The sequence below is a fragment of the Oncorhynchus masou genome, chromosome 16 (assembly GCF_036934945.1).
Source record: "Oncorhynchus masou masou isolate Uvic2021 chromosome 16, UVic_Omas_1.1, whole genome shotgun sequence".
In the NCBI taxonomy this organism is placed as follows: domain Eukaryota; kingdom Metazoa; phylum Chordata; class Actinopteri; order Salmoniformes; family Salmonidae; genus Oncorhynchus; species Oncorhynchus masou.
In genome coordinates this window covers 36,332,419-36,360,032 of record NC_088227.1, presented here as the reverse complement: position 1 = coordinate 36,360,032, position 27,614 = coordinate 36,332,419, and the positions used below count along the sequence as shown (strand labels likewise).

Here is a 27,614-nt window from a genome sequence, read left to right as displayed (position 1 = left end):
GCAACAATTCCCCCACTTTTCAGCACAGGAAGATCCCAATCTCTTCTGACCCCACTCATCCTTTTAATCATCCCACATACCTCTCCCACAGGAGTGGTCCTGCCTATGTTTCCACAGAACCAGTGCCAATACTCCCTCTTAGCTGTCCTAATGATCCTCCTTACTACTGCTTGTGCTTGTTTATACTGAATCAGGTGCTGGTAATTATGGGACCTTATCAACATTCTGAAAGCGCTGTTTCTAGTCTTCACTGATTCTCTACACCCTTCACTCCACCAAGGGACTACGTTACTCTTTCTCCCCCATGTACCCATAGGAATCACCTGCCTTGAGGTCACTACTATTGCTCCTATTATTCCATAATTGACTTTCTATATCTGAATTAAGATCTACCTGAGACAGCTCCTGTTCAATCAACTCCTACTGATTCTTCCTCCCCCATGATAGGATCGTGATCACTACCCACTATAGATTCCTCCAAAACCTCCCAACTACATCTGCCTGCCATTGAATTTGAGATCAAAGTCAAATCCAGAGCAGATTAATTTCCAGTTACTGGGTCAATCCTGGTTCCCCAGCCGTCATTAAGACTCATAAGCCATTTCTCATCCAGTAGTTACTCCAACACTTTTCCGCAAACAAATTAAGCATGACGTGCAATAACTAAATTCTCCTTTGCACTCCTAAACAACGCGATAAAAAAAATAAAAAAAATAAACGTTAGGCAAAGGGCAAAGTCTACAAAACCTAGTCCACTCTGTTCATAACACAGTCTAGTTTTGAGAACAGAAAACTGTATTGAGATCAAATGTTTTGGGATCAAATGTTTTCTCATCGATGAGAAAATTGTCAGAATGTCGGCCAAAATTAATCTCGCTCAATTTTATCCCACTGCCGGCCACTGGGCTTCCTCTCGCTATCACATTTGCTTGTGAGTGGAAACGCCAAGAGGGTGCTTCAAATGTATTCATCCGGTGAAATATCTGGACGTTGAAAACATGGCTTCCGAATCGACAAATCAAATATTCCTTTGCTAAAATTGTACATCTCTGTTGTTGTTTCCACTAGATAGCACAGCCACAAAGTTGGAAACAAACATTTGCTTTTTGGTCTTAATTTAAGGTTAACAATGTGGTTAATGTTAGGTCTAAAATCACATTTTAAGAAGATACATTGTAAAAAAAAAAAAAAAAAAAAAAAAACTCAATAACGTTGAACGCCTATCTCCGATAAACTCCACCGAATAAGAAGATGCATTGTAAAAATGGGAGGGGTTTAATACTTTGTGGCTGTGGTAACTAGTGACTCTGCTGCGTGAGCTGCCTTTTTGCGGATTTCTGTATCGCAGTTAGCTAGCCATACCTCGATGCATCTGACCGGAGGTCGCTACACAGAACTGAAGAGTTGCTCTCAATAATCGATAAACCGACGTGTTGGGGTACGTAAAATCTGATTCATTAGTTACTTTTTCACCATATTGTCTGAGTTTTATCAACGGTAGGTAGCTAGCTAGCTAGCTAACTCAAACATTGCGAATGGTTTCCCGGTAGTTAGCCAGCGTATCCGCTAACTACAACAGCCGCAGCTAACCTTGTCAGACTTGTTCTGTTGTGGAGGGCAAAACCCTCTAACATTACTTGCCTAGCTAGCGATAATAATTAGGGTAGGTTGGCTATAGCTGACCCTAACGACAATATAACCAATGCCAACGTGAAGGTGATGTGTCTTTCATATGTAGTTAGCCAGATAGCTAGTACCAGGCCTGGCTTTTCAACCACACACACGACACGGTTGGAATTTTAGATATGAATAGTTGTCAGCTGACATATTATACAGCCAATAGTGCTTAGCGATTAGTGCTTTTTGAGTTCGGTTCGATTATAAAACAATATTCACTGGTTTAAAAAACAACATTAAATGCACTACATTACATGGGTTGAATGCTGTAGCAACACATAATAAAACAAGTAAAGTCCCATGACTGTCCCTTACTGGTTCACTTAACTTCAATTTATTAATATTAACGTTACTTTAATCAAATATTTCAGTTGTGCATATTACATTAGTTTTATTTGATGATTTTATTATTTAATTCCAAGCCATCTCATCTCTATAGAGCTGCTGTCTGACACAATCATTAGTAGTTATAAGTCAATAAGGCATAGTTGGCATCAGTCACTTAGATCATGTATTTACAGGTAGTGATGCCTTGACAAGCAACTTCTATCTCTCTCCTCTGTGTCTGCCCCACACTAACCTAACATAGCAAGGATAAATGAAACAGACCGGACAAGTAGGCACGCAATGGATTATGGTCATTGTAGTTGATTACCACGCTTTCTGCGATAACTGAGTATTGGCCTGTTAAATCAGTAGTAGGGAGTTGTAGTTTATCTCAAGATATTGTATATCAAATCTGTATGCTTAATCAAGGATCAATAAAGCTAAAATGTTCCGGTTTTGTCATTACGTGATCACAATTGGCGGGGATATTTTCGGCTCCTATAGGTTATGCGTAAGAAAGCAACTGCACTGAACTTAATAGCCAGATTCAATGCGTTTCCCCCATCCTGAAAGTAAAAAAGTGTTCATCTGTTAAGATGTTGTCTATGGATAGACCCATACTGCTTCTATCTTTATGGTATTTTGTTATAGGCATAGGCGACCACTAATCTTCTCAAATCCGGAGCATTTAAAACAACCATATTTTCCGTGGAATAATGACACTTGCTTTGTAGGTCTACCGTGGCGTGAACTCATGTTGAGCAAGACATTCAATTGGTTAGTGACTACAGAAAGCCTCGCAGAGTTAATCATTGTTATAGCCTAGATGGCTTTATATACACCTTCCTAATATTGAGTTGCACCCCCCCCTTTTGTCCTCAGAACAGCCTCAAATCTCAGATCTCTAACATGTTTTAAGCCATCGCCTCCCCTTCATCTTCACTGATTTGAAGTGGATCTAACAAGTGACATCAATAAGAGATCATAACTTTCACCTGGTCAGTCTGTCATGGACAGAGGTCCTTAATGTTTTGTATACTCTGTGTATAAGTGAGCAAGGGGTAGCCTATGTGTTTGTTTGCCCTTCTCTATAACAATTGTTAAATTCTCACATACCCGCCCAATTCAAGCCATGTTTTTAACCATAACCCATCAAACCCTCCACAGAAATTGATAGCATTTAGCCTAAGGAGCATGGTGACAGTGATTACATCTGTGAACCTGAATAGAGCTCCAATAAACCTCGTGTCCATGTTGATTTCAGAAAGAGTCCTATACAGTATCTGCACAGTAATGGTGGCAGGCTGCAAACCGTCCAGCCTAATCTATATTTTTAACGGGGTGATGGGCCTATTTTAGCTAAATTGACAAATTCAATTGATTAGATTACTCTTCCAATTGAATTAATAAAAAAAAAGCATTGTATACATGTTGGTGTTCATGGTGAGATATTTCTTAATAAACGGACGTGTGACGTAGACATAGACACTGTCTACATGACTTGTGCGTGACGTGAACGCGTTGACAGTTCAATGCCTTCGGAGGAAAAAAACGTGTCTCTGTTGACAATCCATGTTAATTCATGACGGTATCTTATGGCGCTAGGAAGAGTTTAGGTGACTTGGTGAGAGGTATCAGTAACTTCATTAGGCTTTTATTTAGGCCTGAAATCACTCGCTATTCCAGTCTTCCTGTTTGGACTGTTTACTGTTGTGTCCACTGCTCTCTTATGACCGTTCTGACTGTATACTTTGGTCCAATGTTTTATGTGGGTGATTTCCACAAGATGTCGTTCCCTCATCTCAACCGACCCCTGTTGCCACCGGGAATCCCCCCTCCACAGTTCTCTGGTTTTCCTTCAGGTGAGTTATCACAGACGGAGGTCCTATCCTATGGGCCTGTCTATGTAAATTATACAGCTAGTTAGTACATTGTGAACATGGCTCTGATTTGTAAAGGATATATAATACTCTGCATTAATATAATGGATGAGTTTCCCACTAGTGATTACCAGTTGGAGGGCTGTTCAAATGGAGATTCCCCAGTCGTATGTGATAAATATATATTGATATCTCTCTCTATATATATATATATATATACCGATGATATCTGTATGTCCCAGTATGGTGTCTGAGTGCACGGCCAGCGCCATCGAAGCCATCTCCATTTTGAAGTAGTACATTTTCTCCTTCTACCACTTCTGAGTTGGCAAACATACTGAAAGGTTGCCTACTGCCATCTATAGAGTGTGTTGTTTGGACAAAAACCTAAAGGCTAAATCTACACTGGAGTTGCTTACCATGAAAACAGTGAATGTTCCCAAGTTGACCTAAATCTTAGTTTTGACCTAAATCTGCTTGAAAATCTGTGGCAAGACCTGAAAATGGTTGTCTAGCAATGATCACCAACCAATTTGACAGAGCTTGAAGAATTTTGAAAAGAATGATGGGCAAATGTTGCACAATCCAGGTGTGGAAAGCTCTTAGATGCTTACCCAGAAAGACTCAACTGTAATCACAGCCAAAGGTGATTGTAACATGTATTGACTCAGGGGATTGTATTTTAGCATTGCATTTTTCACGAGTTGTTTACAAATGTTAGAATCTTTCTTCTACTTTGACATTACAGTTTTGTGTGTAGATCATGGACAAAAAACCCCCACGTCAAATCCATTTCAATCCAACTTTGTAACACAACAAAATGTGTAACAGGTGAAGGGGTGTGAATACTTTCTGAAGCACTGTATTTCATTGGCTTGATGACCCGGATAGAATCACTTCCTTCACCCATAGGAAGTCCCACCCAGTTGACTACCTTAAAATGATGAAGCCCTTTGACCATGCCCATGCCAAAACGGGTTTTATCCATCTATAGTTCTCTATCTAACTCTGTGGTGGTAAATTTCCATTTCCCACTTGGTTACGAATGCACCAATACTGTGACACTTCCTGTATTTTGAAAGTTATATATCTTGGTTATATAACTTGATTGCTGACATGCAAAACATTTCAGGAGTGTATCAACAGCGGACTAATACCTACAGATCGTTTTTGATTTGTATTTTCCTTTAATCCAAATATATTTTGTATACATTAATCTGGTTTATCACTTTTCTAGGTACCCCAATGATACCAGTCCACATGGGCATCATGACCCAGAACCCCACAGTCCTGGTACCCACCTCCATGCCCGTTGTCAGTAAGCCCGCGGCCCCCAGGAAGGAAGCTCCCCTGGACGAGAACAACGGCCCCACCACCACAGTGTTTGTAGGAAACATCTCGGAGAAGGCCTCGGACATGCTGATTCGAAAGTTGCTGGCGGTGAGGAAGTGGAACTTGCATGTAGTCATATTGGAAAGGGACAGCAACCTTTTATTTAGGCTATAGACGGTGATCATGTCCCAATAACCAAACTTGCGCACTACGGGGCGGCAGGGTAGCCTAGTGATTAGAGCGTTGGACTAGTAACCGGAAGGTTGCAAGTTCAAACCCCCGAGTTGACAAGGTACAAATCTGTCGTTCTGCCCCTGAACAGGCAGTTAACCCAATGTTCCTAGGCCGTCATTGAAAATAAGAATTTGTTCTTAACTGACTTGCCTGGTTAAATAAAGGTAAAATAAAACATACTAAAACTTTATACCATGTAATCATCGTCGCATACTATTTATGACGATGTTTAGTAAGAAATATGCAGTATGCCACGGCCTTGGCATACTACCACAGCTAGAACAAGGAGCCAGATATTTCACCAGATGTGTAAATGTGAAGCATCAGGTTGGCGTTTCCACTCACTACCAAATATGGTGATGTGAAAGCCCAGTGGGAAAAGATGGACCCAGGTGGATTTTGTTCAACGTTCTGCACATTTTTCTCATCGAAGAAACATTTGATTTCCATAAAGTTTTCTGTTTCCAAAAATAGAATCTGTAACAAGTTTATAAAAAAGTGCGTTTAGAAGCCTCAAATTGTCAGGGCATGGACGGTTAGCCTCTCATGGAACAAACAGGGGTCCTTAATAATGTTTTGTACACTCAGTTTTTTTTTTTTACCCGGAAAGGATAGTCTTAACTGTCTAGCTAGGTTAAATATGAAGTTGTCATTCAACAACAGCAAGATTTGCAGGTATCCAGCTAACTGCAAGTCCTGCTAAAGTGCATAGCTAATGTTAGCTAAAGTAAAGGCACTGAAAGCTGTACATACAAATCTGTTTTCAAAGATTAAAGACGGAACTGCAGGAAACATTTTCTGCATCTTCAATTAGTTTATTTTTTACTTTTATATATATATATGTAGATATTTACTTTCAAATAAATGTCAAATCTCAGCTGTCCTTTTATTCAGTGTGAATGCACTGTGAGTGAGAAATTCCCCAAACGTTTACAGTTCATTCATACTATATGAAAAGCCTGAAAATAGTATGACATCTGTGCATTGTCACATACTATAAAACGTTATTTAAAAAATAAAGTTATACTCGACAGCCTATTATTTAGGACACTGTTATGGGTATCCGGATACGGATAATGTCTTTGGTCACACATCATATTAGCACAATACAGCTCTCAAATAGACAATTCAAATCAGGACAGTTGTTTTGAGAGGTTTTCTTCTGTTTTCTGTATGTGTATGACGGTTCAGTTAGCCTTTTGGGGTTCAACTGATTTGTAAAAGATGTTTATCTTTTGACCAAATATTTTATTTCAATTTTTTTCTGGTTTTCACCTGATCAGTGGTGGAAAAAGTACTAAATTGTCAAACTTGAGTAAAAGTAAAGATCTCTTTATTAGAAAATGACTCAAGTAAAAGTCACCCAGTTAAAATCCTACTTGAGTAAAAGTCTTAAGTGTTTAGTTTTAAATATACTTGAGTATTGAAAGTAAATGGAATTTCTCAAATGTACTTAAGTATCAAAATTATTAATCAGTTTCTAATTTCTTATTTTAAGCAAACCAGATGGCACAATTTTCTTGTATTTTTTTGTTGACAGATAGCCAGGGGCGCACTCCAACACTCAGACATAATTTACAAACCAAGCATTTGTGTTTTAATGAGTCCGCCAGATCAGAGGCAGTAGGGATGACCAGGGATGTTCTCTGTTTAATGAGGCTGCCAGATCAGAGGCAGTAGGGATGACCAGGGATCTTCTCTGTTTTGTGAGGCTGCCAGATCAGAGGCAGTAGGGATGACCAGGGATGTTCTCTGTTTAATGAGGCTGCCAGATCAGAGGCAGTAGGGATGACCAGGGATCTTCTCTGTTTTGTGAGGCTGCCAGATCAGAGGCAGTAGGGATGACCAGGGATGTTCTCTGTTTAATGAGTCCGCCAGATCAGAGGCAGTAGGGATGACCAGGGATGTTCTCTGTTTAATGAGTCCGCCAGATCAGAGGCAGTAGGGATGACCAGGGATGTTCTCTGTTTAATGAGTCTGCCAGATCAGAGGCAGTAGGGATGACCAGGGATGTTCTCTGTTTAATGAGTCCGCCAGATCAGAGGCAGTAGGGATGACCAGGGATGTTCTCTGTTTAATGAGTCCGCCAGATCAGAGGCAGTAGGGATGACCAGGGATGTTCTCTGTTTAATGAGTCCGCCAGATCAGAGGCAGTAGGGATGACCAGGGATGTTCTCTGTTTAATGAGTCCGCCAGATCAGAGGCAGTAGGGATGACCAGGGATGTTCTCTGTTTAATGAGTCCGCCAGATCAGAGGCAGTAGGGATGACCAGGGATGTTCTCTGTTTAATGAGTCCGCCAGATCAGAGGCAGTAGGGATGACCAGGGATGTTCTCTGTTTAATGAGTCCGCCAGATCAGAGGCAGTAGGGATGACCAGGGATGTTCTCTGTTTAATGAGTCCGCCAGATCAGAGGCAGTAGGGATGACCAGGGATGTTCTCTGTTTAATGAGTCCGCCAGATCAGAGGCAGTAGGGATGACCAGGGATGTTCTCTGTTTAATGAGTCCGCCAGATCAGAGGCAGTAGGGATGACCAGGGATGTTCTCTGTTTAATGAGTCCGCCAGATCAGAGGCAGTAGGGATGACCAGGGATGTTCTCTGTTTAATGAGGCTGCCAGATCAGAGGCAGTAGGGATGACCTAGGAGGTTCTCTGTTTAGTCAGTCTGCCAGATCAGAGGCAGTAGGGATGACCAGGGATGTTCTCCTGATAAGTGTGTGAATTGGACCATTTTCCTGTCAAAATGTAACGAGTACTTTCGGGTGTCATGGAAAATGTATGGAGTAAAAAGTACAGTACTTTACTACATTCCTAAAGAAAACAAAAGTTGGGGAAAATATTCATAGTAAAGTACAGATACCCCCAAAAACTACTTAAGTAGTACTTTAAAGTATGTTTACTTAAGTAGTACTTTAAAATATGTTTACTTAAGTAGTACTTTAAAGTATGTTAAGTACTTTACACCACTGCACATGATACTCTATGATATAAATGTAAACCATCTTCTTTAGTGGGTCCATGTCATAAAGAAATGTTTCCCTTTTCAGAAATGTGGCCTGGTCCTAAGCTGGAAGCGAGTCCAAGGAGCCTCTGGAAAACTTCAAGGTAAAAACAGAACAGGTACAACATTTGTGAAATATTCTACCACCATGTAAGTCCAATGTCACCCCCTCCCCTCCCCAGCATGCTTTCTCAATCTGAAGCAACAACTATTTAGCATGGTCCTGTTCATTAGGCACTACTAATTATAAGGAAACCGACTGAAACAGGGTGTGACAGTGGACTTGCCCGATAAAGACTCTTTTGAATTTTAATGAACACGACTCTGACAAAGCTATTCCTTAATTCCCCCGGTCCTCGTCTCACGCGCGCACACACACACACACACACACACACACACACACACACTCACTCATCAAGTGTATTTTTGCTACGGTGTTTATCGGTATGACACGATCACAAAGATAACCACCAAACAGCAGCAGGTAGGTGGCCAACCATTAGAAACATTCACAGGCCCTAATAGCTTGTGCCCCACGCAACTGCCTGCCCTGCACAAACAGGCAACTTTCAGAACCGCAGAGAGCAACCCAGCATGGCCAGTAGTCAGCACTACTGATCTGAGATGTGTACTAACACAACAGACATGTAATCATAGTAGATGGTGCTACTTGAATAAACACTTGTAAACAGCACGTCCGTCTATCTCCTCACTGTTGGCCGTCAGTTTTAAAAGGAGATGATGGCAAGGGATGAGGGTCATCCTTGATCGGTCTGGTTTCGACTATGTCTTTACACGTTTCAGTGCAGAAAATGACCTCTGCTATTGTGGCTGATATAGTGAGGACCAGCTGCAGTAACTTTGTCGCCTCGGGGACCTTCTGTGTCAGGTCATGCTGGAACAAAAAGGAGCTGTCCAGTTGATTTGTCTCCTATAATTTGTGAACTGTACAATCTGACAAGATCGGCCTCAAGTCTAACGAAGTCAAAGTACTTTCACTATTTTGATGAGCATTTTATTTAGTGTAGTCCACTAAGCCAAGGAAATGAAGTTCACCAAAGTGGTCAAACCTGGCTCTCATCTGAACATTGATATTGTCCAGTATGTTGTAGTAGATATGCCCTCTACTCTGATCGGGTGTTTACTAGGCCCAGTTCATTGCATTTATGGTCAAATCTCTCATAGGAACTATCAACATCTTGCCACGGCTGTTGGTTCTTTCTTTGTGTCTTTTATATAGGTACGGCAGACACACACATCCATCACTTTGTTGTGCAGAACCCGGAACAGCACGTCGGTTTTACTGAAAATTCCATCATAGGTCATGAGCAAAAAGCAAACATGATGGTAGTCTTTAAATGGGTTGCTACCTGTTAAATGGTTCTCAACAAAGGCCTGTAATAGTTCCACGTAGTTGTCCCTGGGCCTGTTTGATGAGCTGCCACTCTTGTCGTTGCCACGACATGCCAACTCCTGTTTACTTAGGTAGCATTAATTAGCTGGGTCTTTCAAAACCTGGTTCTCTTTTAACTTTGCAATTGTGCATATTCATGTTCAATCAATGTCAGATCTATCCGTGAGCTGCCTAATGTCTTAAGAGCTATCTGGCTTTGGATGTGAGACGTGCTTGTTGAGTGCTATATGCAAATCGCCGTAACTGGCTCTGTTCTCCACCAGAAACACGCTGTCGCCGGTGGAGAACAGCGGGCATTTGGAAGCAGTAGAGTCGGCTGCAAGCAGTGCAGCCACAGAGCCAGTCTTTCTGTTGATACCACTCATGTTCTTTTCTGTCCCTTCCCTTTGATGTAGTTCCCTCAGCTCAGGTGTTAGTCTTCCATCCCTTATCACCCCGTTTCACTAGAAAATCCAACGTTGAACACTGTTTCAGATGCAATACGTTAGCTGTCCTGATCAGATTATTTTAGCTGACAGTAAATTGAATGTAACCGCCTTTGGCAGTTGACATGTGACGTCCACAGGCAGGAGCGAGCCCTGTCTATCCCATTAGCTTTTTTTGCAATGAAGATGAATGGGACATACTGACACATGAAAAGCAGCAAAGCTCTCGGCCTGCCTTTCAGTGTGTATGGTAGAAACATGCATGCACAAGTCCTGTCAATTGCTTGCATTGAGGTTGAAGGGCGGGTGAAATGCACACAGCAAGGCAGCCAATTCGGGAAGTACTAGTTCAGAAATCAATTTTATCTTGCAGAAAAGATGTCCAAATTATTGACAATTTATTTTTGTTTTTTAATTTGTTATTTTTTAATTTATACAGGGTAGGTCCTGCCAACTACACTGCCGTCACTGATCCCTGCTGGTGAATCCACGCTGTTGTGTGATAAACACTGTGTCACCCCTCATGTCTCCTCTATTCTTTCCAGCTTTTGGATTCTGTGAGTACAAGGAACCAGAGTCGACGCTGCGGGCCCTGCGACTGCTCCACGAGCTGCAGATCGGGGAGAAGAAGCTGCTGGTGAAGGTGGATGCCAAGACCAAGGCCCAGCTGGACGAGTGGAAGGCCAAGAAGAAGAGTAGCACCAACGGCAACGGGGTGGGGAGTGGGGACACGCTGGAATCAGAATCACCTTTATACGCCAGTACATTTACAAATACAGTGGGGCAAAAAAGTATTTAGTCAGCCACCAATTGTGCAAGTTCTCCCACTTAAAAAGATGAGAGGCCTGTAATTTTCATCATAGGTACACTTCAACTATGACAGACAAAATGAGAAAAAAATTCCAGAAAATCACATTGTAGGATTTTTAATGAATTTATTTGCAAATTATGGTGGAAAATAAGTATTCATTCATTCTATTTCTATGTTATCAACAACGAATTAACACATAGAGAGGGGGGAAGGGAATGTTGCTTGCAATCTGAATGACAGTGTAATCTAGTGGGGAGGCTAAAATGGACCAAGCACTAGGAAGCAGGGCTGCCTAAATGAATGGGCAACTCTGCCGAACGGCCTGAAACACAACAGCCTCTTACATTTCAATTTCAACTAGTTAGGCTGAGTTGACTTATGATACTAAGCTGCCACCTCTCTCCCTCTTTCTCTCTCTTTGCCTTCTCTTTCTTTCTCCCTTCTCTCACTCTCTCTGTGTTTATGATAGAAGGCGGAAGCAGAGGATGGAAAAGAGGAGGAAGAGGAGGAGGTGATCGACAAGGACACCCAGATGAGGGACCAGATCGTTAAGGGCACCATCGACGGTCTGATCCGAGAGTACGCCAGCGATCTCAAAGCTCCCTTGAATGATGATGAATCTCAGCAACGCAGGAAAAGGAAAGAGAAAAAAGAGGAGGTATGTGGAGATCCTTTCCGTTATCACTCTGGGGGGGGGGATCCTTTCTGTTATCACTCTGGGGGGGTCCTTTCTGTTATCACTCTGGGGGGTCCTTTCTGTTATCACTCTGGGGGGGGGGGGCCTTTCTGTTATCACTCTGGGGGGGGGGCTTTCTGTTATCACTCTGGGGGGGCCTTTCTGTTATCACTCTGGGGGGGGATCCTTTCTGTTATCACTCTGGGGGGGGATCCTTTCTCTCTTATCACTCTGGGGGGGGATCCTTTCTCTCTTATCACTCTGGGGGAGGGGGATCCTTTCTCTCTTATCACTCTGGGGTGGGGGGTCCTTTCTGTTATCACTCTGGGGGGGTCCTTTCTGTTATCACTCTGGGGGGGGGTCCTTTCTGTTATCACTCTGGGGGGATCCTTTCTGTTATCACTCTGGGGGGATCCTTTCTGTTATCACTCTGGGGGGGGGGGTCCTTTCTGTTATCACTCTGGGGGGGTCCTTTCTGTTATCACTCTGGGGGGGATCCTTTCTCTCTTATCACTCTGGGGGGAGGGGGATCCTTTCTCTCTTATCACTCTGGGGGGAGGGGGATCCTTTCTCTCTTATCACTCTGGGGGGGTCCTTTCTGTCATCACTCTGGGGGGAGGGGGTCCTTTCTGTCATCACTCTGGGGGGAGGGGGATCCTTTCTGTCATCACTCTGGGGGGAGGGGGATCCTTTCTCTCTTATCACTCTGGGGGGAGGGGATCCTTTCTCTCTTATCACTCTGGGGGGAGGGGGATCCTTTCTCTCTTATCACTCTGGGGGGGGGATCCTTTCTCTCTTATCACTCTGGGGGGGGATCCTTTCTCTCTTATCACTCTGGGGGGAGGGGGATCCTTTCTCTCTTATCACTCTGGGGGGAGGGGGATCCTTTCTCTCTTATCACTCTGGGGGGGGGTCCTTTCTTATCACTCTGGGGGGGTCCTTTCTGTTATCACTCTGGGGGGGGGTCCTTTCTCTCTTATCACTCTGGGGGGAGGGGGATCCTTTCTCTCTTATCACTCTGGGGGGAGGGGATCCTTTCTCTCTTATCACTCTGGGGGGGATCCTTTCTCTCTTATCACTCTGGGGTCCTTTCTCTCTTATCACTCTGGGGGAGGGGATCCTTTCTGTCATCACTCTGGGGGGGGGGGGATCCTTTCTCTCTTATCACTCTGGGGGGATCCTTTCTGTTATCACTCTGGGGGGGTCCTTTCTGTCATCACTCTGGGGGGGTCCTTTCTGTCATCACTCTGGGGGGGATCCTTTCTGTCATCAATCTGGGGGGAAATCCTTTCTCTGTTATCACTCTGGGGGGGGTCCTTTCTGTTATCACTCTGGGGGGGGGGATCCTTTCTGTTATCACTCTGGGGGGGAATCCTTTCTCTGTTATCACTCTGGGGGATCCTTTCACTGTAACCTGATATGCATTGGTTGAGGTTGTGATATTGTATTTGGACACATTGTACATTTACTGATACACAAAGCTCTGGACAGGGTTTAAGTCTAGTCCTGGACTTAAAAGCTATTTCAATGTAGATTCACCTTAGAGCATGTTTTTTTAGACCAAGAGTAAGCTTAATCTGTGTCTGGGAACCTGGCCCACGGCTCTAGGTGTTTCTTCGGGTTGTGTGATCTGTGTAAAGGGCAACACTACGCTAACAGGCTGACTCCGCTACGCTAACGGGCTGACTCCGCTACGCTAACGGGCTGACTCCGCTACGCTAACGGGCTGACTCCGCTACGCTAACGGGCTGACTCCGCTACGCTAACGGGCTGACTCCGCTACGCTAACGGGCTGACTCCGCTACGCTAACGGGCTGACTCCGCTACGCTAACGGGCTGACTCCGCTACGCTAACGGGCTGACTCCACCGCTCGCGTCGCATGTGCAAAATACATTTAGAAATGTATATTATACTGCTCGCGCTCGCCAACAAGCGTCTGCGTTGCCAGGCGCTAAAATAGAAGTCAACTCAATGTTTATATCCCAAGACAAATTAGCTAGCAACAGCAAGCAAGCTAAATAGGAAAAATTAGCTAGCAAGTGCAAGCTAGCTAACTAAATTGCCATAAATGTTTAATGCTTTTCGACCTGTCTCCAATTTAATGTAATTGGTTCAGTTTGTTGTGATATTTTAACCTGCGTGTTGCGATCTCGTTTGGTGTACTTATGCACGATGGAGCATGCGTGCAGCCGGTTTGGGTTGTGTGTAAGAAATGGTCCCAAGTTGACAGCATGACCCTGAACAATGTCCCATCTGCCTGCATCCCATTGTCCCTTAGGAGGATATCAACGCAATTGACGGGTTGGAGGATGACAAGAGAGACCTGATTTCCAGAGAGATCAGTAAATTCCGTGACACCCACAAGGTACAGTACCGTATTCATCTCTCTCACTCACATTGCAGGTTTGGGAAAAGAAGCTGCACATGCTAGTAGTATACTCCTTTTAGTTTTCACACTTACTGCTAGTGGACACTTGCACAAAGACCATTTCATGATTGTACTCTAAATATAGGATGGGAGAATAGTAAACATTTTCTACCAAAATATTGCATACATTGCTCTAAAATCTGATTTTAATTGGCAATGTCAGAAATTTAGAAATATCTGGATTTTTACCATGTCATTTCAATGTTATCTACAGTCTGTTCCAACACGAATAATTGTCCGATTTCTAGTATTGTCACCGTTTTCAAACCTAATTTGACTCGTGTGATGGCGGGACACTTATTTGTGTATATTAGGGTATTTAGGTGTGACAGTACAGATGGTTAGATCCATAAGTCATTCATCACACACAAACAAAATGCATGGCGACAATGTAAAGTTACCTTAAAGCTAATCTATTCATTAAACCCAACCATTATGATAGACATCATATGGTGACTAAAGCAAGATGAATCTCAGAGCTTTGGAAAAAGTTGTCGAGGATAGGATGTAAGTATGAGCTTTCCTTTATTTTGTACATATACTGGACGCCCCCCCCTCGAAGACTCGCATAGGGGCAACTGCACAGGCACTCTGGCATACGTTGGTGACTGGAACCTCAGGAGAACCTCTAAACAACACACAGCCAACCATTTCCATTAGATACATGTCAACATGACATTGGTCTTGCTCCTATTTACCACATGGGGACAGACAACCATGCTGATTCGATTTCCAACATTTTATCATGTTATCCCCAAGCCCTAGAGGCCAGTGAACCTGTGTGAGTCCTCTGTAAAATGGTTTATTCTACATAATGTGTGTGAAAGTCTCACTGAGACTCAATAACCACTGTTATAGCAGGGAGGGGGGGCGCCCCTCCACAGCACCCTGTGTTCTGAAGACTAGTCGGGTAAGTCCCAACCCACCCTGTCGATGAGTGTGTGTGTGTTAGGGCTTCTCTCTCTCTCTCTCCCGTTGGTCTTTCTGTCTGTTACTTTAGCTCTTTCTTTCTCCCTTGTTTAACTTGTCTGTCTCCTTTTCCACCTGATTCCAATTGCCATTCACCCTCTTCATTTTCATGTGCCCATTATTTGAGTTGTCTTCAAAGTTCATAATTTACAACAGTAGACTTGCAGTAAAGGTGCTCCTACTACACAATGAGATGTTGTCTGAAGTGTGAATGGTAAGGCCTATGGTTAATATATGAGGGGAGAGTAATGTACCTATGGCCTACATGCAGTTAATTAGTGACTCTATGCCCAAGCTGCCACTAGTAGAACACAGAGCAAGGTAAGTTGAAGTAGGAAGACAGTCTAACCAATTAGATCCAGGAACAAGATTGATTACGACTCATTTCCTTCCAGCCATGCCCATAGTACCTTTGCTCTCTCTTCTCCCCCTACCTCTCTTCTCCATCTCTCCCCACCTCTCTTCTCCATCTCCCCCCCACACCTCTCTCTCTTCTCCATCTCCCCCCCACACCTACCTCTCTTCTCCATCTTCCCCCCTACACCTCCCTCTCTTCTCCATCTTCCCCCCTACACCTCCCTCTCTTCTCCATCTTCCCCCCCACACCTCCCTCTCTTCTCCATCTTCCCCCCCACACCTCCCTCTCTTCTCCATCTTCCCCCTACACCTCTCTCTCTTCTCCATCTTCCCCCCCACACCTCCCTCTCTTTTCCATCTTCCCCCCACACCTCCCTCTCTTCTCCATCTTCCCCCCACACCTCCCTCTCTTTTCCATCTTCCCCCCACACCTCCCTCTCTTTTCCATCTTCCCCCCACACCTCTCTCTCTTCTCCATCTTCCCCCCACACCTCTCTCTCTTCTCCATCTTCCCCCCACACCTCTCTCTCTTCTCCATCTTCCCCCCACACCTCCCTCTCTTTTCCATCTTCCCCCCACACCTCTCTCTCTTCTCCATCTTCCCCCCCACACCTCTCTCTCTTCTCCATCTTCCCCCCACACCTCTCTCTCTTCTCCATCTTCCCCCCACACCTCTCTCTCTTCTCCATCTTCCCCCCACACCTCTCTCTCTTCTCCATCTCTTCCCCCCACACCTCTCTCTCTTCTCCATCTCTTCCCCCCACACCTCTCTCTCTTCTCCATCTCTTCCCCCCACACCTCTCTCTCTTCTCCATCTCTTCCCCCCACACCTCTCTCTCTTCTCCATCTCTTCCCCCCACACCTCTCTCTCTTCTCCATCTCTTCCCCCCCACACCTCTCTCTCTTCTCCATCTCTTCCCCCCACACCTCTCTCTCTTCTCCATCTCTTCCCCCCACACCTCTCTCTCTTCTCCATCTCTTCCCCCCACACCTCTCTCTCTTCTCCATCTCTTCCCCCCACACCTCTCTCTCTTCTCCATCTCTTCCCCCCCACACCTCTCTCTCTTCTCCATCTCTTCCCCCCCACACCTCTCTCTCTTCTCCATCTCTTCCCCCCCACACCTCTCTCTCTTCTCCATCTCTTCTCCCCCACACCTCTCTCCTTCTTCCTATTGTTTTGGTCTTAAGCTGCGCTAGATCCATGGCTCTGCAGTTCTGATCAGGACAAACTTCTGTTGTGCATTATGGACCAATGGATTGCTTTTATGTCTTTCCAACAAGAGCAGACAGCTATCGGAATCCTGTGGTCTCAACCTGACACATACATGAGAAACACAATGCATTCAGAATGTGTGGCTTATAATTGTAGCTGTAAATCAGTTCAGAGTTCATGGGGAGCCATGGGTGTAGCTGCTAGGAGGGAAGGATGTCTGAGTGTGTCTGGGAAAGTGAGTCACGGGAGGACTACCGAAGACTGAAGCAGGGGTAAGAGTCTCTACAACTTAATTTACCTGTACAAAAAATGTCATATAACTACAGTATGTAAAAAGATGTACCAGGATTTTTCACAGCTTTGTTTTTAGCAATGTGCCCCCATTTGAAGTTAATGGTTGTTTTTGATGATTTGCTTGAGAAAGAAGTGAGAGAATCTCATGATGTTTTGTTTGTGGACCGTTTGACCTGCGTTTCCTCCCAGGCCTAACTGGTATAGGCTTGTAGGGGCAGCGAAGAGCTGAACTCCGTAGTTCCACACCTGTAAGTCACCAACAACTAGTTTAACAAAAGGATTGACGCTTTTTCTTTCTGTTTCTCCTGTAAATAAGGACACTTGACTTTGCGGAGAAAAAGCATCGTCTCTCAAACAGGGGCTTTTTCTAGTTGTGAATGCCTGTGATGTTTGACATGGCCAACAAGATGTCTTCTTTGACCTCAGTGGTTTCCAGTGTCTCTAGTTAGCTTGTAAGACACCCTGCTTAACAATTATAGTACAATCAGAGGTCTGCATCTGGCCCCATGACAGATTTTTGATTTGGCCCACAAGGTAGTCTGGGGAAAGAAATACAATAATTAGACAAGGACAAATAAGTACTGGGTCTTGTGACAAGGGACAGCTTGTTGTTTTCCTGTTTTCCCATAACTCTTAGCTCTGCCATGTAGCACCTGTTTTCACATAACTCTTAGCTCTGCCATAGAGCACCTGTTTTCCCATAACTCTTAGCTCTGCCATGCAGCACCTGTTGTCCCATAACTCTTAGCTCTGCCATGCAGCACCTGTTTTCCCATAACTCTTAGCTCTGCCATGTAGCACCTGTTTTCCCATAACTCTTAGCCCTGCCATAGAGCACCTGTTTTCCCATAACTCTTAGCTCTGCCATGTAGCACCTGTTTTCCCATAACTCTTAGCCCTGCCATAGAGCACCTGTTTTCCCATAACTCTTAGCCCTGCCATAGAGCACCTGTTTTCCCATAACTCTTAGCTCTGCCATGCAGCACCTGTTTTCCCATAACTCTTAGCTCTGCCATGTAGCACCTGTTTTCCCATAACTCTTAGCTCTGCCATGCAGCACCTGTTTTCCCATAACTCTTAGCTCTGCCATGCAGCACCTGTTTTCCCATAACTCTTAGCTCTGCCATGTAGCACCTGTTTTCCCATAACTCTTAGCCCTGCCATAGAGCACCTGTTTTCCCATAACTCTTAGCTCTGCCATGTAGCACCTGTTTTCCCATAACTCTTAGCTCTGCCATGTAGCACCTGTTTTCCCATAACTCTTAGCCCTGCCATGTAGCACCTGTTTTCCCATAACTCTTAGCTCTGCCATGCAGCACCTGTTTTCCCATAACTCTTAGCCCTGCAGCACCTGTTGTCCCATAACTCTTAGCTCTGCCATAGAGCACCTGTTTTCCCATAACTCTTAGCTCTGCCATGTAGCACCTGTTTTCCCATAACTCTTAGCCCTGCCATAGAGCACCTGTTTTCCCATAACTCTTAGCTCTGCAGCACCTGTTGTCCCATAACTCTTAGCTCTGCCATAGAGCACCTGTTTTCCCATAACTCTTAGCTCTGCCATGTAGCACCTGTTTTCCCATAAACTCTTAGCCCTGCCATGTAGCACCTGTTTTCCCATAACTCTTAGCCCTGCCATAGAGCACCTGTTTTCCCATAACTCTTAGCTCTGCCATGTAGCACCTGTTTTCACATAACTCTAAGCCCTGCCATAGAGCACCTGTTTTCCCATAACTCTTAGCTCTGCCATGTAGCACCTGTTTTCCCATAACTCTTAGCTCTGCCATGTAGCACCTGTTTTCACATAAACTCTTAGCTCTGCCATGTAGCACCTGTTTTCCCATAACTCTTAGCCCTGCCATAGAGCACCTGTTTTCCCATAAGTCTTAGCCCTGCCATGTAGCACCTGTTTTCCCATAACTCTTAGCCCTGCCATAGAGCACCTGTTTTCCCATAAGTCTTAGCCCTGCCATGTAGCACCTGTTTTCCCATAACTCTTAGCCCTGCCATAGAGCACCTGTTTTCCCATAAGTCTTAGCCCTGCCATGTAGCACCTGTTTTCCCATAACTCTTAGCTCTGCCATGCAGCACCTGTTTTCCCATAACTCTTAGCTCTGCCATGTAGCACCTGTTTTCCCATAACTCTTAGCCCTGCCATAAAGCACCTGTTTTCACATAACTCTAAGCCCTGCCATAGAGCACCTGTTTTCCCATAACTGTTAGCTCTGCCATGCAGCACTTGTTGTGCCAAACGTCACACTATCAACTACTTCATCCTTAGATAATAGGAATCCACATTGTTACAGTAGTCCCCTCTGCCCCCAGAGCCTGGAAACCACTTCTAGATCCACTTCTGTGCATTTATAGAGACGTGTGAGCCAGCCTCACTGTGCTCCTGTTCTGTTGGCATGGCTGTACTCCCGGAGCCTCCAACTTATCAACCTCCTTTGTTCTTTTTGCAGAAACTGGAGGAGGAGAAGGACAAGAAGGAGAAGGAGCGTGCAGAGTTTGAGCGTGAGCGACGGGAGAGGGACAAGGAGAGGGAGCGTGAGAGGGAGCGACGGGACCGCGAGCGGGAGAAGGAGCGTGAGAAGGAGCGGGAGAGGGAGCGCGAGAGAGAGCGTGAGAGAGAACGGGAAAGAAGTGACAGAGACCGCGATCGTGACCGCAACCGGACGAAAGAGCGAGAACGGGAGAGGGAGAGGAGCCGCGACAGGAGCAAAGACCGCAGCCACTCCAGGTGTGTGTTTTAATAGTCGGAAATCACCTTGTAAAGGAATGATTGGTATTTAACTAGGTTGGTGATGTTGCAGAGACAGAGAGGTGAGTCGCGACAAAGACAAGAAGCGTGACCAGGAGGATGAGGAGGAGGTCTACGAGAGGAGAAGGCTGGAGAGGAAGCTCAGAGACAAGGAGGCAGCCTACCAAGAAGTAGGTACTCGCATACCTAGTAGTGCTTCGGCTAGATCTGATGAGAATTTGGGGGGGGGGGGGGGGCTTTGGACAACCGGAGAGTGGAAAGGCAGTTTGCACGTCCCCTGAACGATAACGAAGAGGTAGGTGAGAGGCCTGACCACGGAGACAGGGATGATGAGCTGTAAAACAACTGGCATTTGGAAAGTTAGAGGTGAGGGAGGAAGTATCTTGCTAGATGGATTGAATTCTCCGTTAGTTAGCCAGGTAAATGTTGAGCAACATTAGCCAACTTAACTGATCAAATAATTGAGCTTATGGTGTAAAAATTACAGTAGCTTGCTAATAAAGTTAGACAGCTAACATTACATCATGATATGAGAACATTAGCAACCGAACCTTTGCTGTTGTATTAACTGATCTACAACTCATTGCCATTATAACATGTTAGTTGCTTACTGGATCCTGGCAATCTGGGTGTTAACTAGCTAACGATCTAACTAGCTAACGATATAACTACTATATGGGAACAAATGTTTTCCTTCTACAGTATGTGGTTCATTTTCAGGATGAGAGAATAAGGTGAAAATGAAGCGTTGCTTGTTAAACAAGTGGATTCAGGGATGAAGTGTAGCAGGGCCTGGCTTAAGCTGGATGCCACTATAGAGGTGAAAGGAGAACCACACACTTCCCTCTTTCTCACGTCTTCGATACAGTGGATAAAAAGGGGTGTGCCAGATGTACTCTGCCTGAAAGAGATCAATTATGCCAACAGAGGGTCTCATGCTCTGCTGGCACATTGTAGAACAGATGTCCACAGGCAGAAAGTGTACAATGTAATAATGTGTAGCCCAAAGATATTGCTTTTGTTGTGTTGAACGTGAGAGTGACACGTGGGAGTTATTTCATTTTTTACTCTGTCAACGTTATTTTTGCTCCAATGTAGCCTTGTGCACTTGATCGACGTCTACTATAGTTGCCACTATAATAGAGTTTTTTTCCCCCAAGTGCAATATTTGTGTGTGTGGTCACAAGCATTCTATTATAAAGGCTGTCATGGTAACTGCAATATTAGTGTAATGTTTTTTTCACAAGACTTGAGTGTCATTTGCAGTAAAGTCTAGGCAACAAATAACATTAGATCGCTTTCTTTACATTTTTTTTTAGCTGTGAGTTAGGTTCACATGAACCACTTTTTATTTTACACACAGAGACGGATCATTAAGATCATATTCTTTTGTTGTTTAATTAGTTAAAACCTGCATTTCCACCCAGCAGAGATTCATTGCATGTTTCATTGCAACTAAAAAAGGGATACTTGTTTGGGCCCTCAGTAGTTTGCATCCCTGGTGCTTACAGTTGAGTGTGAGCATGATTTTGTGTGTGTGTGTGTTGGCTGTGAAATGTTGCTAAATGTCTCGTGTCTGTCTTGAAGCGCTTGAAGAACTGGGAGATCCGCGAGAGGAAGAAGGCTCGAGACTACTCCAAGGAGTCTGAGCGGGAGGAGGAGCGTAGGAGAGAGATGGTAGGAACAAACCCTGTTCTCACACAGCTCTCCTGGGTCATGTTCTGTTGGGAAATAACATTTTTGAAACGGGGGGAGGGTACAACCTGAACTTGTCTAATAGGAACGCCAGTGTTCATTGTCCGTAGAAAAACATTTTGTTACGCTGCGCCCTACTGAATAGGACCCAGGTTTACCACTGAGCCTGGCCTGATGGGTCCTACCATTGACATATTCATATGCACGTGTGAGTTTGAGAATTGAAGCCTTTAATGTGTGAGACGTTAATCAAATAGACCAAAGTGTATCGTCTAATGGCGTCATCGGGTGTCTTCTACAGGCTAAAGAAGGCAAACGTCTGAAGGAGTTCCTGGAGGACTATGATGACGACAGGGATGACCCTAAGTTCTACAGGTGACCATCATGAAGTTGAACGCGACACAGTGGATGCTGGTCCTCTAGGTTTACATACTATAGAAAACACATCTGAAAAGGAGATATAATTGAGTTGATGGTGGATAAAGGCCTGAAACGTCGACATTATTACACTTTTTTTCTATAGGACATTTAGGAAGAGAAATAAACAGCTCTACTTCCAACATTTAAGACATGCGTGCCAGGGCCGCTGTTATATAAGGTGTTGTTTCTTGTGCCGCCCCTAGGGGCAGCGCGCTGCAGAAGCGTCTGCGAGACAGGGAGAAGGAGACTGAGATGGACGAGCGCGACAGGAAGAGAGAGAAGGAGGAGCTGGAGGAGATCAGACAGAGGCTTTTGGCCGAGGGACACCCCGACCCTGAGGCCGAGATACGCAGGGTGAGAGAGAGAGTGTGTGTGTGACTGTGTGTATGCCTCAAGGTCATTTACTCCTCATTGTCTATATGTCTGTATTGTAAACAGGTCTCTATTCATCTGGCGGTCATAAACATTAGGTGTGTGTCTGTGTGTATCCACATTCCTTTTCCCCTGATCTCACTGCTTCTCTTCCCGGATTGGTCCAGATGGAGGAGGAGGCAGAGCGTCTGCGCCAGCCCCCGGTGAAGCTGGAGCCAGATCCCGAGGAGGAGCGGGTACACAAGGCGCCACGGGAGGACCGTGACCGCCGAGGAGACCGGGAGAGAGAACGAGGAGACCGGGAGAGAGAAAGGGAGAGAGAGCGAGGAGACCGGGAGAGAGAAAGGGAGAGAGAGCGAGGGGACCGGGAGAGAGAGCGAGGAGACCGAGACAGAGAGCGAGGGGAGAGAGACCGAGGGGACCACCATCCCCACCACCACTCAGATGATGACGTGGAAGAGGGGGAGGAGTTTGACGACGATGACCAATCGGGGTTCAAGCCCTGCCTGAAGCCCACACTGAGGCCAATCACGGCGGCCCCCTCTGTGTCGTCGGCCAGCGGGGGCGCCACTCCCAACACGCCCGGGGACGAGTCACCATGCGGTATCATCATCCCTCACGAGAACTCTCCCCCTCACGAGGCCCCGCCCCCCCACGAGGCCCTGCCCCAGGACGAGTTCCGCCCCAAGATTGGCCTCAGTCTCAAACTGGGTGAGTTTTGTCTGTGAGACTGGCGGTAGAAGATAGGTCCAGAATCATCTGAAGATATAACTATACACCTACTATATTTCTAACTAACTACCAGGATATGTATGATATCGGTTGTGTGTAGATCCAGTGAAGTGTCTCAATCCCTAGTGAATAGGAAAGATGGGAACAAATCAGGAATAAGACTCTATACCATTGATTTTAGATTGAGCCATATAGCTAGTTTGCCTGACAAACCTTTCTCATTCAGAGAATCTCCCGATGCATTAGCCTAATTTAACTAATCTACCAACCAATCATCTCCCACAACACCTTCTCCCTAACCCTCCCTCGAATGCTAGCACGTCACAAGCACAGACCACGCCTTGTTGTCGTAAAATGATGACAGTTACACGACATGGCCAAACGTACGTGGGCATCTGCTCCTTGAACATCTCATTCCAAAATCATGTGCATTAATATGGAGTTGGTCCCCCTGTTGCACCTTTTACAGCCTCCACTCTTCTGGGAAGGCTTTCCACTAGATGTTGGAACATTGCTGCAGGGACTTGTTCCATTCAGCCACGAAAGCATTAGTGAGGTTGGGAACTGATGTTGGGTGATTAGGCCTGGCTCACAGTCAGAGTTCCAATTCATCCCAAAGGTGTTTGATGGGGTTGAGGTCAGGGCTCTGTGCAGGCCAGTCAAGTTCACTCACAACAATCTCCACAAACCATTTCACTTTGAACGGGGGCGTCTGCATGCTGAAACAGAAAAGGGCCGTCCGTAAACTGTTAACACTAAGTTGGGGCGGCAGTGTAGCCTAGTGGTTAGAGCGTTGGACTAGTAACTGGAAGGTTGCAAGTTCAAACCCCCGAGCTGACAAGGTACAAATCTGTCGTTCTGCCCCTGAACAGGCAGTTAACCCTCTGTTCCTAGGCCGTCATTGAAAATAAGAATTTGTTCTTAACTGACTTGCCTAGTTAAATAAAGGTAAAATAAATTAAAAGTTTGAAGCATAGAATCATCTAGAACCCTCAATCTTAACTCTGGACCTTGAAGTCAGTTCCACTGCATTTTTTTTTTCCATTGTTCCCATGTAATCAGGGACAGAATTATCAGGTAGAACAGAAAAGCAGTAGGCTCTGGACCTCGTAGGGTAAGAGTTGACTTCCCCTGGTGTAGAATGTCGTTGTATGCTGTAGTGTTAAGATTTACCTTCCATGAAAAACAGCCCCGGACCATTATTCCTCCTCCACTAAACTTTCCAGTTGGCACTATGCATTGGGGCAGGTAGTGTTCCCCTGGCATCCGCCAAACCCAGATTCATCCATCGGACAGCCAGATGGTGAAACGTGATTCATCACACCAGAGAACATGTTTCCACTGCCCCAGAGTCCAATGGGGGTGAGCTTTACACCACTCCAGCCGACACTTGGCATTGAATACAGTGATTTTTAGGCTTGTGTGCAGCTTCTCGGCCATGGAAACCCATTTCATGAAGCTCCTGATGCAGTTCTTGTGCTGACGTGGCTTCCAGAGACCGCTTGGAACTCGGTAGTGAGAGTTGCAACCGAGGACAGATGATTTTTAGGTGCAATGCGCTTCAGCAGTCTTGCTCTGTGTGACTTCTGGTTTGTTCAGCCATTCCAATGGGGAAAGACTAGGATTGTAGGATACATGCTGAAAATAAGGTCTGTGGTTAACACAGGCTTAGGATATCTGATCCGTTTTGTTCTATGAGGTAATATCATTCCCTTAACATGAATTTTGAACCTTGTGCTTTTTATTATTATTACATAAATGCTTCAAAATTCACAAAGTGACGTTAGCTAATGTCATAGAACAAAACGTATCTGATCTCCTCGGCCTGTGTTAACCTCTGACCTTATTTTGGGCTTTTACCAACAACAAAAACTACAAAAACATTTCCCCCAATGAACCATGGCAGAGTTTAGTGCCGACAAAAAGACCCTATTGCTTTCTATATCAACTAAATAACCGTAACCGTCCTATTTCAGTCAAACTATAAAGCTCCATTGCAGTCAAAAATGTGTTTTTCCTGTGTTTTACAGTTCCACACTGAGATTAGAATAATACAGTGAAAATGCTGTGAAAGAGCTGGTGAGAAAAGACCGCCTGAAATTTCAGCCTGTTTTGGTGAGATGGAGTTTTGTCCTGCCTGGTGACATCACCAGGTGGTAAATGAGTTAATAAACCAATAGGAAAGAGTTCCAAACCTCTGCCAATAATGGCTCGTTTTACTTTTTCCCCTCCCCACTCAGACAGTCCTAGCTAAATTCTTGCTTGAGAAATAAGATTTTTTTTTCTTTAAAAAACAACGATTTTAATTGCAGTAAGGTACTTAATTGTTACCCAGAAATGATATTGAGATTAACATGGCTGCATTTGACCTTTTTTAAGCCTTTCTTCATGGAGTAAAATATATTTCTCTCTACAGGAGCCCCTCATGTTACCAGCCCCAGCCAGCCCAATGTGGCCATCAAACGCAAGAAGCTCACTGTGGACAGTGTCTTCAACAAATTCGACGACGAGGAGGCGGACGAGGCTCCCCGCAAGCGAAAGCTAGTGCCGCTGGACTACGGCGACGATGACAAAAACCTCCAGAGCGTGGTAGACGGCGCCTCTGGACTGGCGGCCATCAAGGGCGCCAACACTGAGGAGAAGCGCAAGCACATCAAGAGCCTGATCGAGAAGATCCCCACGGGCAAGACGGAGTTGTTCTCTTACCCGCTGGACTGGTCCGCCGTGGACTCGGTAAAGATCAGAGAGATTGGGATGAGGGATAGGATGTAGCGATACCCTGGTTTCCAGGCTTGCTGCTCTCTTGACAACTGATTCCATAAGGTGTTGGCAAGAGGGCCGAAATAGACAGGAAACCAGGCTAGAGTGGTGGGGCGACCAGGCTAGAGTGGTGGGGCGACCAGAGGAGATATGGCAGTGGTGGAGAGACCAGAGAGGGAAAATGACACTGGTTGCTTTGATAAGTCCAAGGGAATTGGTGATATAGCCATTTTTTCTACTTTGACAAACATTTTGATATGTTTCTTTACAATACTGATAGACATCTCTGGTGCAGTGACTAAAGAACTGTATGTCTGATTGTCTATCCTTCCCAGACTCTGATGGATCGACGCATACGTCCCTGGATCAATAAAAAGATAATTGAGTACATTGGAGAAGAGGAGGCTACGCTAGTGGACTTTGTCTGCTCAAAGGTGTGTAAGCTTGATTGTGATGCAATCTACTGGGGGAAGTGGGTGTTCTTGGTATAGGAGTTCATTCTGATTCATTCATTTTGACCTCTTATCCCCAGGTGATGGCTCATGGTACACCACAGGGTATCTTGGATGATGTTGCCATGGTGAGTGTCCCAAACAAAGATTCTCAAAATGGTCTCAGTTCAGCTTAAGCTTATTGTTAAAACTACATTTGATCATTTTTGATACCCTGATCATCAAGTTTAGATTGATGCCCATAAAATGGAGCCTTTTAAAAACTACTAATTTATTGATCCAACTGAAATGCTGTGTCTTTACACCAAGGTTCTGGATGAAGAAGCAGAAGTCTTCATAGTCAAGATGTGGAGGTTGCTGATCTATGAAACAGAGGCCAAGAAGATTGGGCTGGTGAAATAAGAAACCACAGAACGAACATCCAACTTTTTCTAATAGAGTAATCCAACTTTAGTGTTGTTAGTCACCAAAAAAGACTGCTTCTCCATTTGAGCAGCCTAAAATCAAAGAATGGGCTCATCCTAATACCCCAACAATGGCTTTCTCCTATGGACAATATTGAGCTCCCGTTTTCTCATTATTCCAATAGACTCTGGTACATGTATCTCTACTACAGCTGCTGACTGTACAGCCTACATGTGTATGTGCTTGAATGACTTTGACTAAGTGCTTATTGAAGATGCATGCAAGCAACCACTTGGACAATGGCCTGACGACAGTCTCTTGGCTTGAGTTGCCTGTCCAGAGGGTTGGGATGGAGCTGGCAGATAAGCAGCTAGCGTTTGAAGAAGACAACATGGCTACCAAGCCGTGGGAAGGAGGTTCACTGAAAGGTATCTCACTGGTCTCAGTTTTTCTATAGTTTTGTGATATTAGTACTTAGAAACATCCACAACTTCTATAACATCTCAAATGCTTATTCATTGGCATCTGCTGAAACTTCTGTTTAAGTGGAGTAGGTTTGTTTTTGTATTACAAACGATACTTTCTAAAAAATGCTATTTGAGGATGATGGGCCAGATACTGAATGTTAGGTCTTACTTCCTGACTTGTGATTGGTTGGTCTCATACTGTAACACCTGACAGAACACTGTATAGGAAAGGTTAATTTGGAAGATCAGCTGAAATGATTGTGATTTGTGAAAATTGTCTCCATTTTGTTTTTTTTTGTACCAGTGGAAATTTGTTTTGAATAAAGAGGATTTTCTATAGTTCTGTGTACTTGGTTTTGTAAATAGAGAAATGGCTTGATCTGGCCCAGTGCATAAACCAATAGAATAGGAAGTCATTGTTAATGTTGGATTCTGGGTTAAACTTGGGGAACATAGCGTTCCCTGATTATACCGCCATGTCCAAAAAAATCCTCCCCTTCAAATCTCTAGACG

The 27,614-nt window shown here is 44.7% G+C and overlaps 1 protein-coding gene across 4 annotated transcripts; it reads left to right on the top strand.

The window, feature by feature from the left end:
• Positions 1 to 1,274: 1,274 nt before the first annotated feature.
• Positions 1,275 to 27,440, top strand: LOC135557911 (RNA-binding protein 25-like). 4 transcript variants are annotated; one of them, XM_064991616.1, is made up of 17 exons: positions 1,275 to 1,438; positions 3,791 to 3,866; positions 5,122 to 5,324; positions 8,499 to 8,556; positions 10,837 to 11,006; positions 11,575 to 11,760; positions 14,058 to 14,144; positions 19,500 to 19,777; positions 19,851 to 19,968; positions 21,386 to 21,475; positions 21,795 to 21,868; positions 22,117 to 22,267; positions 22,453 to 22,996; positions 25,434 to 25,750; positions 26,113 to 26,211; positions 26,310 to 26,357; positions 26,539 to 27,440. In XM_064991616.1, exons 2-17 carry the CDS (start codon positions 3,791 to 3,793, stop codon positions 26,629 to 26,631), a joined length of 2,592 nt encoding a protein of 863 aa, XP_064847688.1. In that variant the 5' UTR covers positions 1,275 to 1,438; the 3' UTR covers positions 26,632 to 27,440. The 4 variants fall into 4 exon arrangements, with proteins under 4 accessions (XP_064847688.1, XP_064847686.1, XP_064847685.1 ...); XM_064991614.1 differs by having other exon boundaries at positions 8,499 to 8,571; XM_064991613.1 differs by having other exon boundaries at positions 8,499 to 8,571; positions 11,572 to 11,760.
• Positions 27,441 to 27,614: the final 174 nt, after the last annotated feature.

Bases quoted from the DNA above. Each gene is read 5' to 3' on its own strand.
- LOC135557911 (XM_064991613.1), top strand. From the start codon at position 3,791: ATGTCGTTCCCTCATCTCAACCGACCCCTGTTGCCACCGGGAATCCCC. The intron at 5,325-8,498 runs GTGAGGAAGTGG...TTCCCTTTTCAG, and splicing joins TGATTCGAAAGTTGCTGGCG to AAATGTGGCCTGGTCCTAAG. The intron at 11,007-11,571 runs GTGGGGAGTGGG...TGTTTATGATAG, and splicing joins GTAGCACCAACGGCAACGGG to AAGGCGGAAGCAGAGGATGG.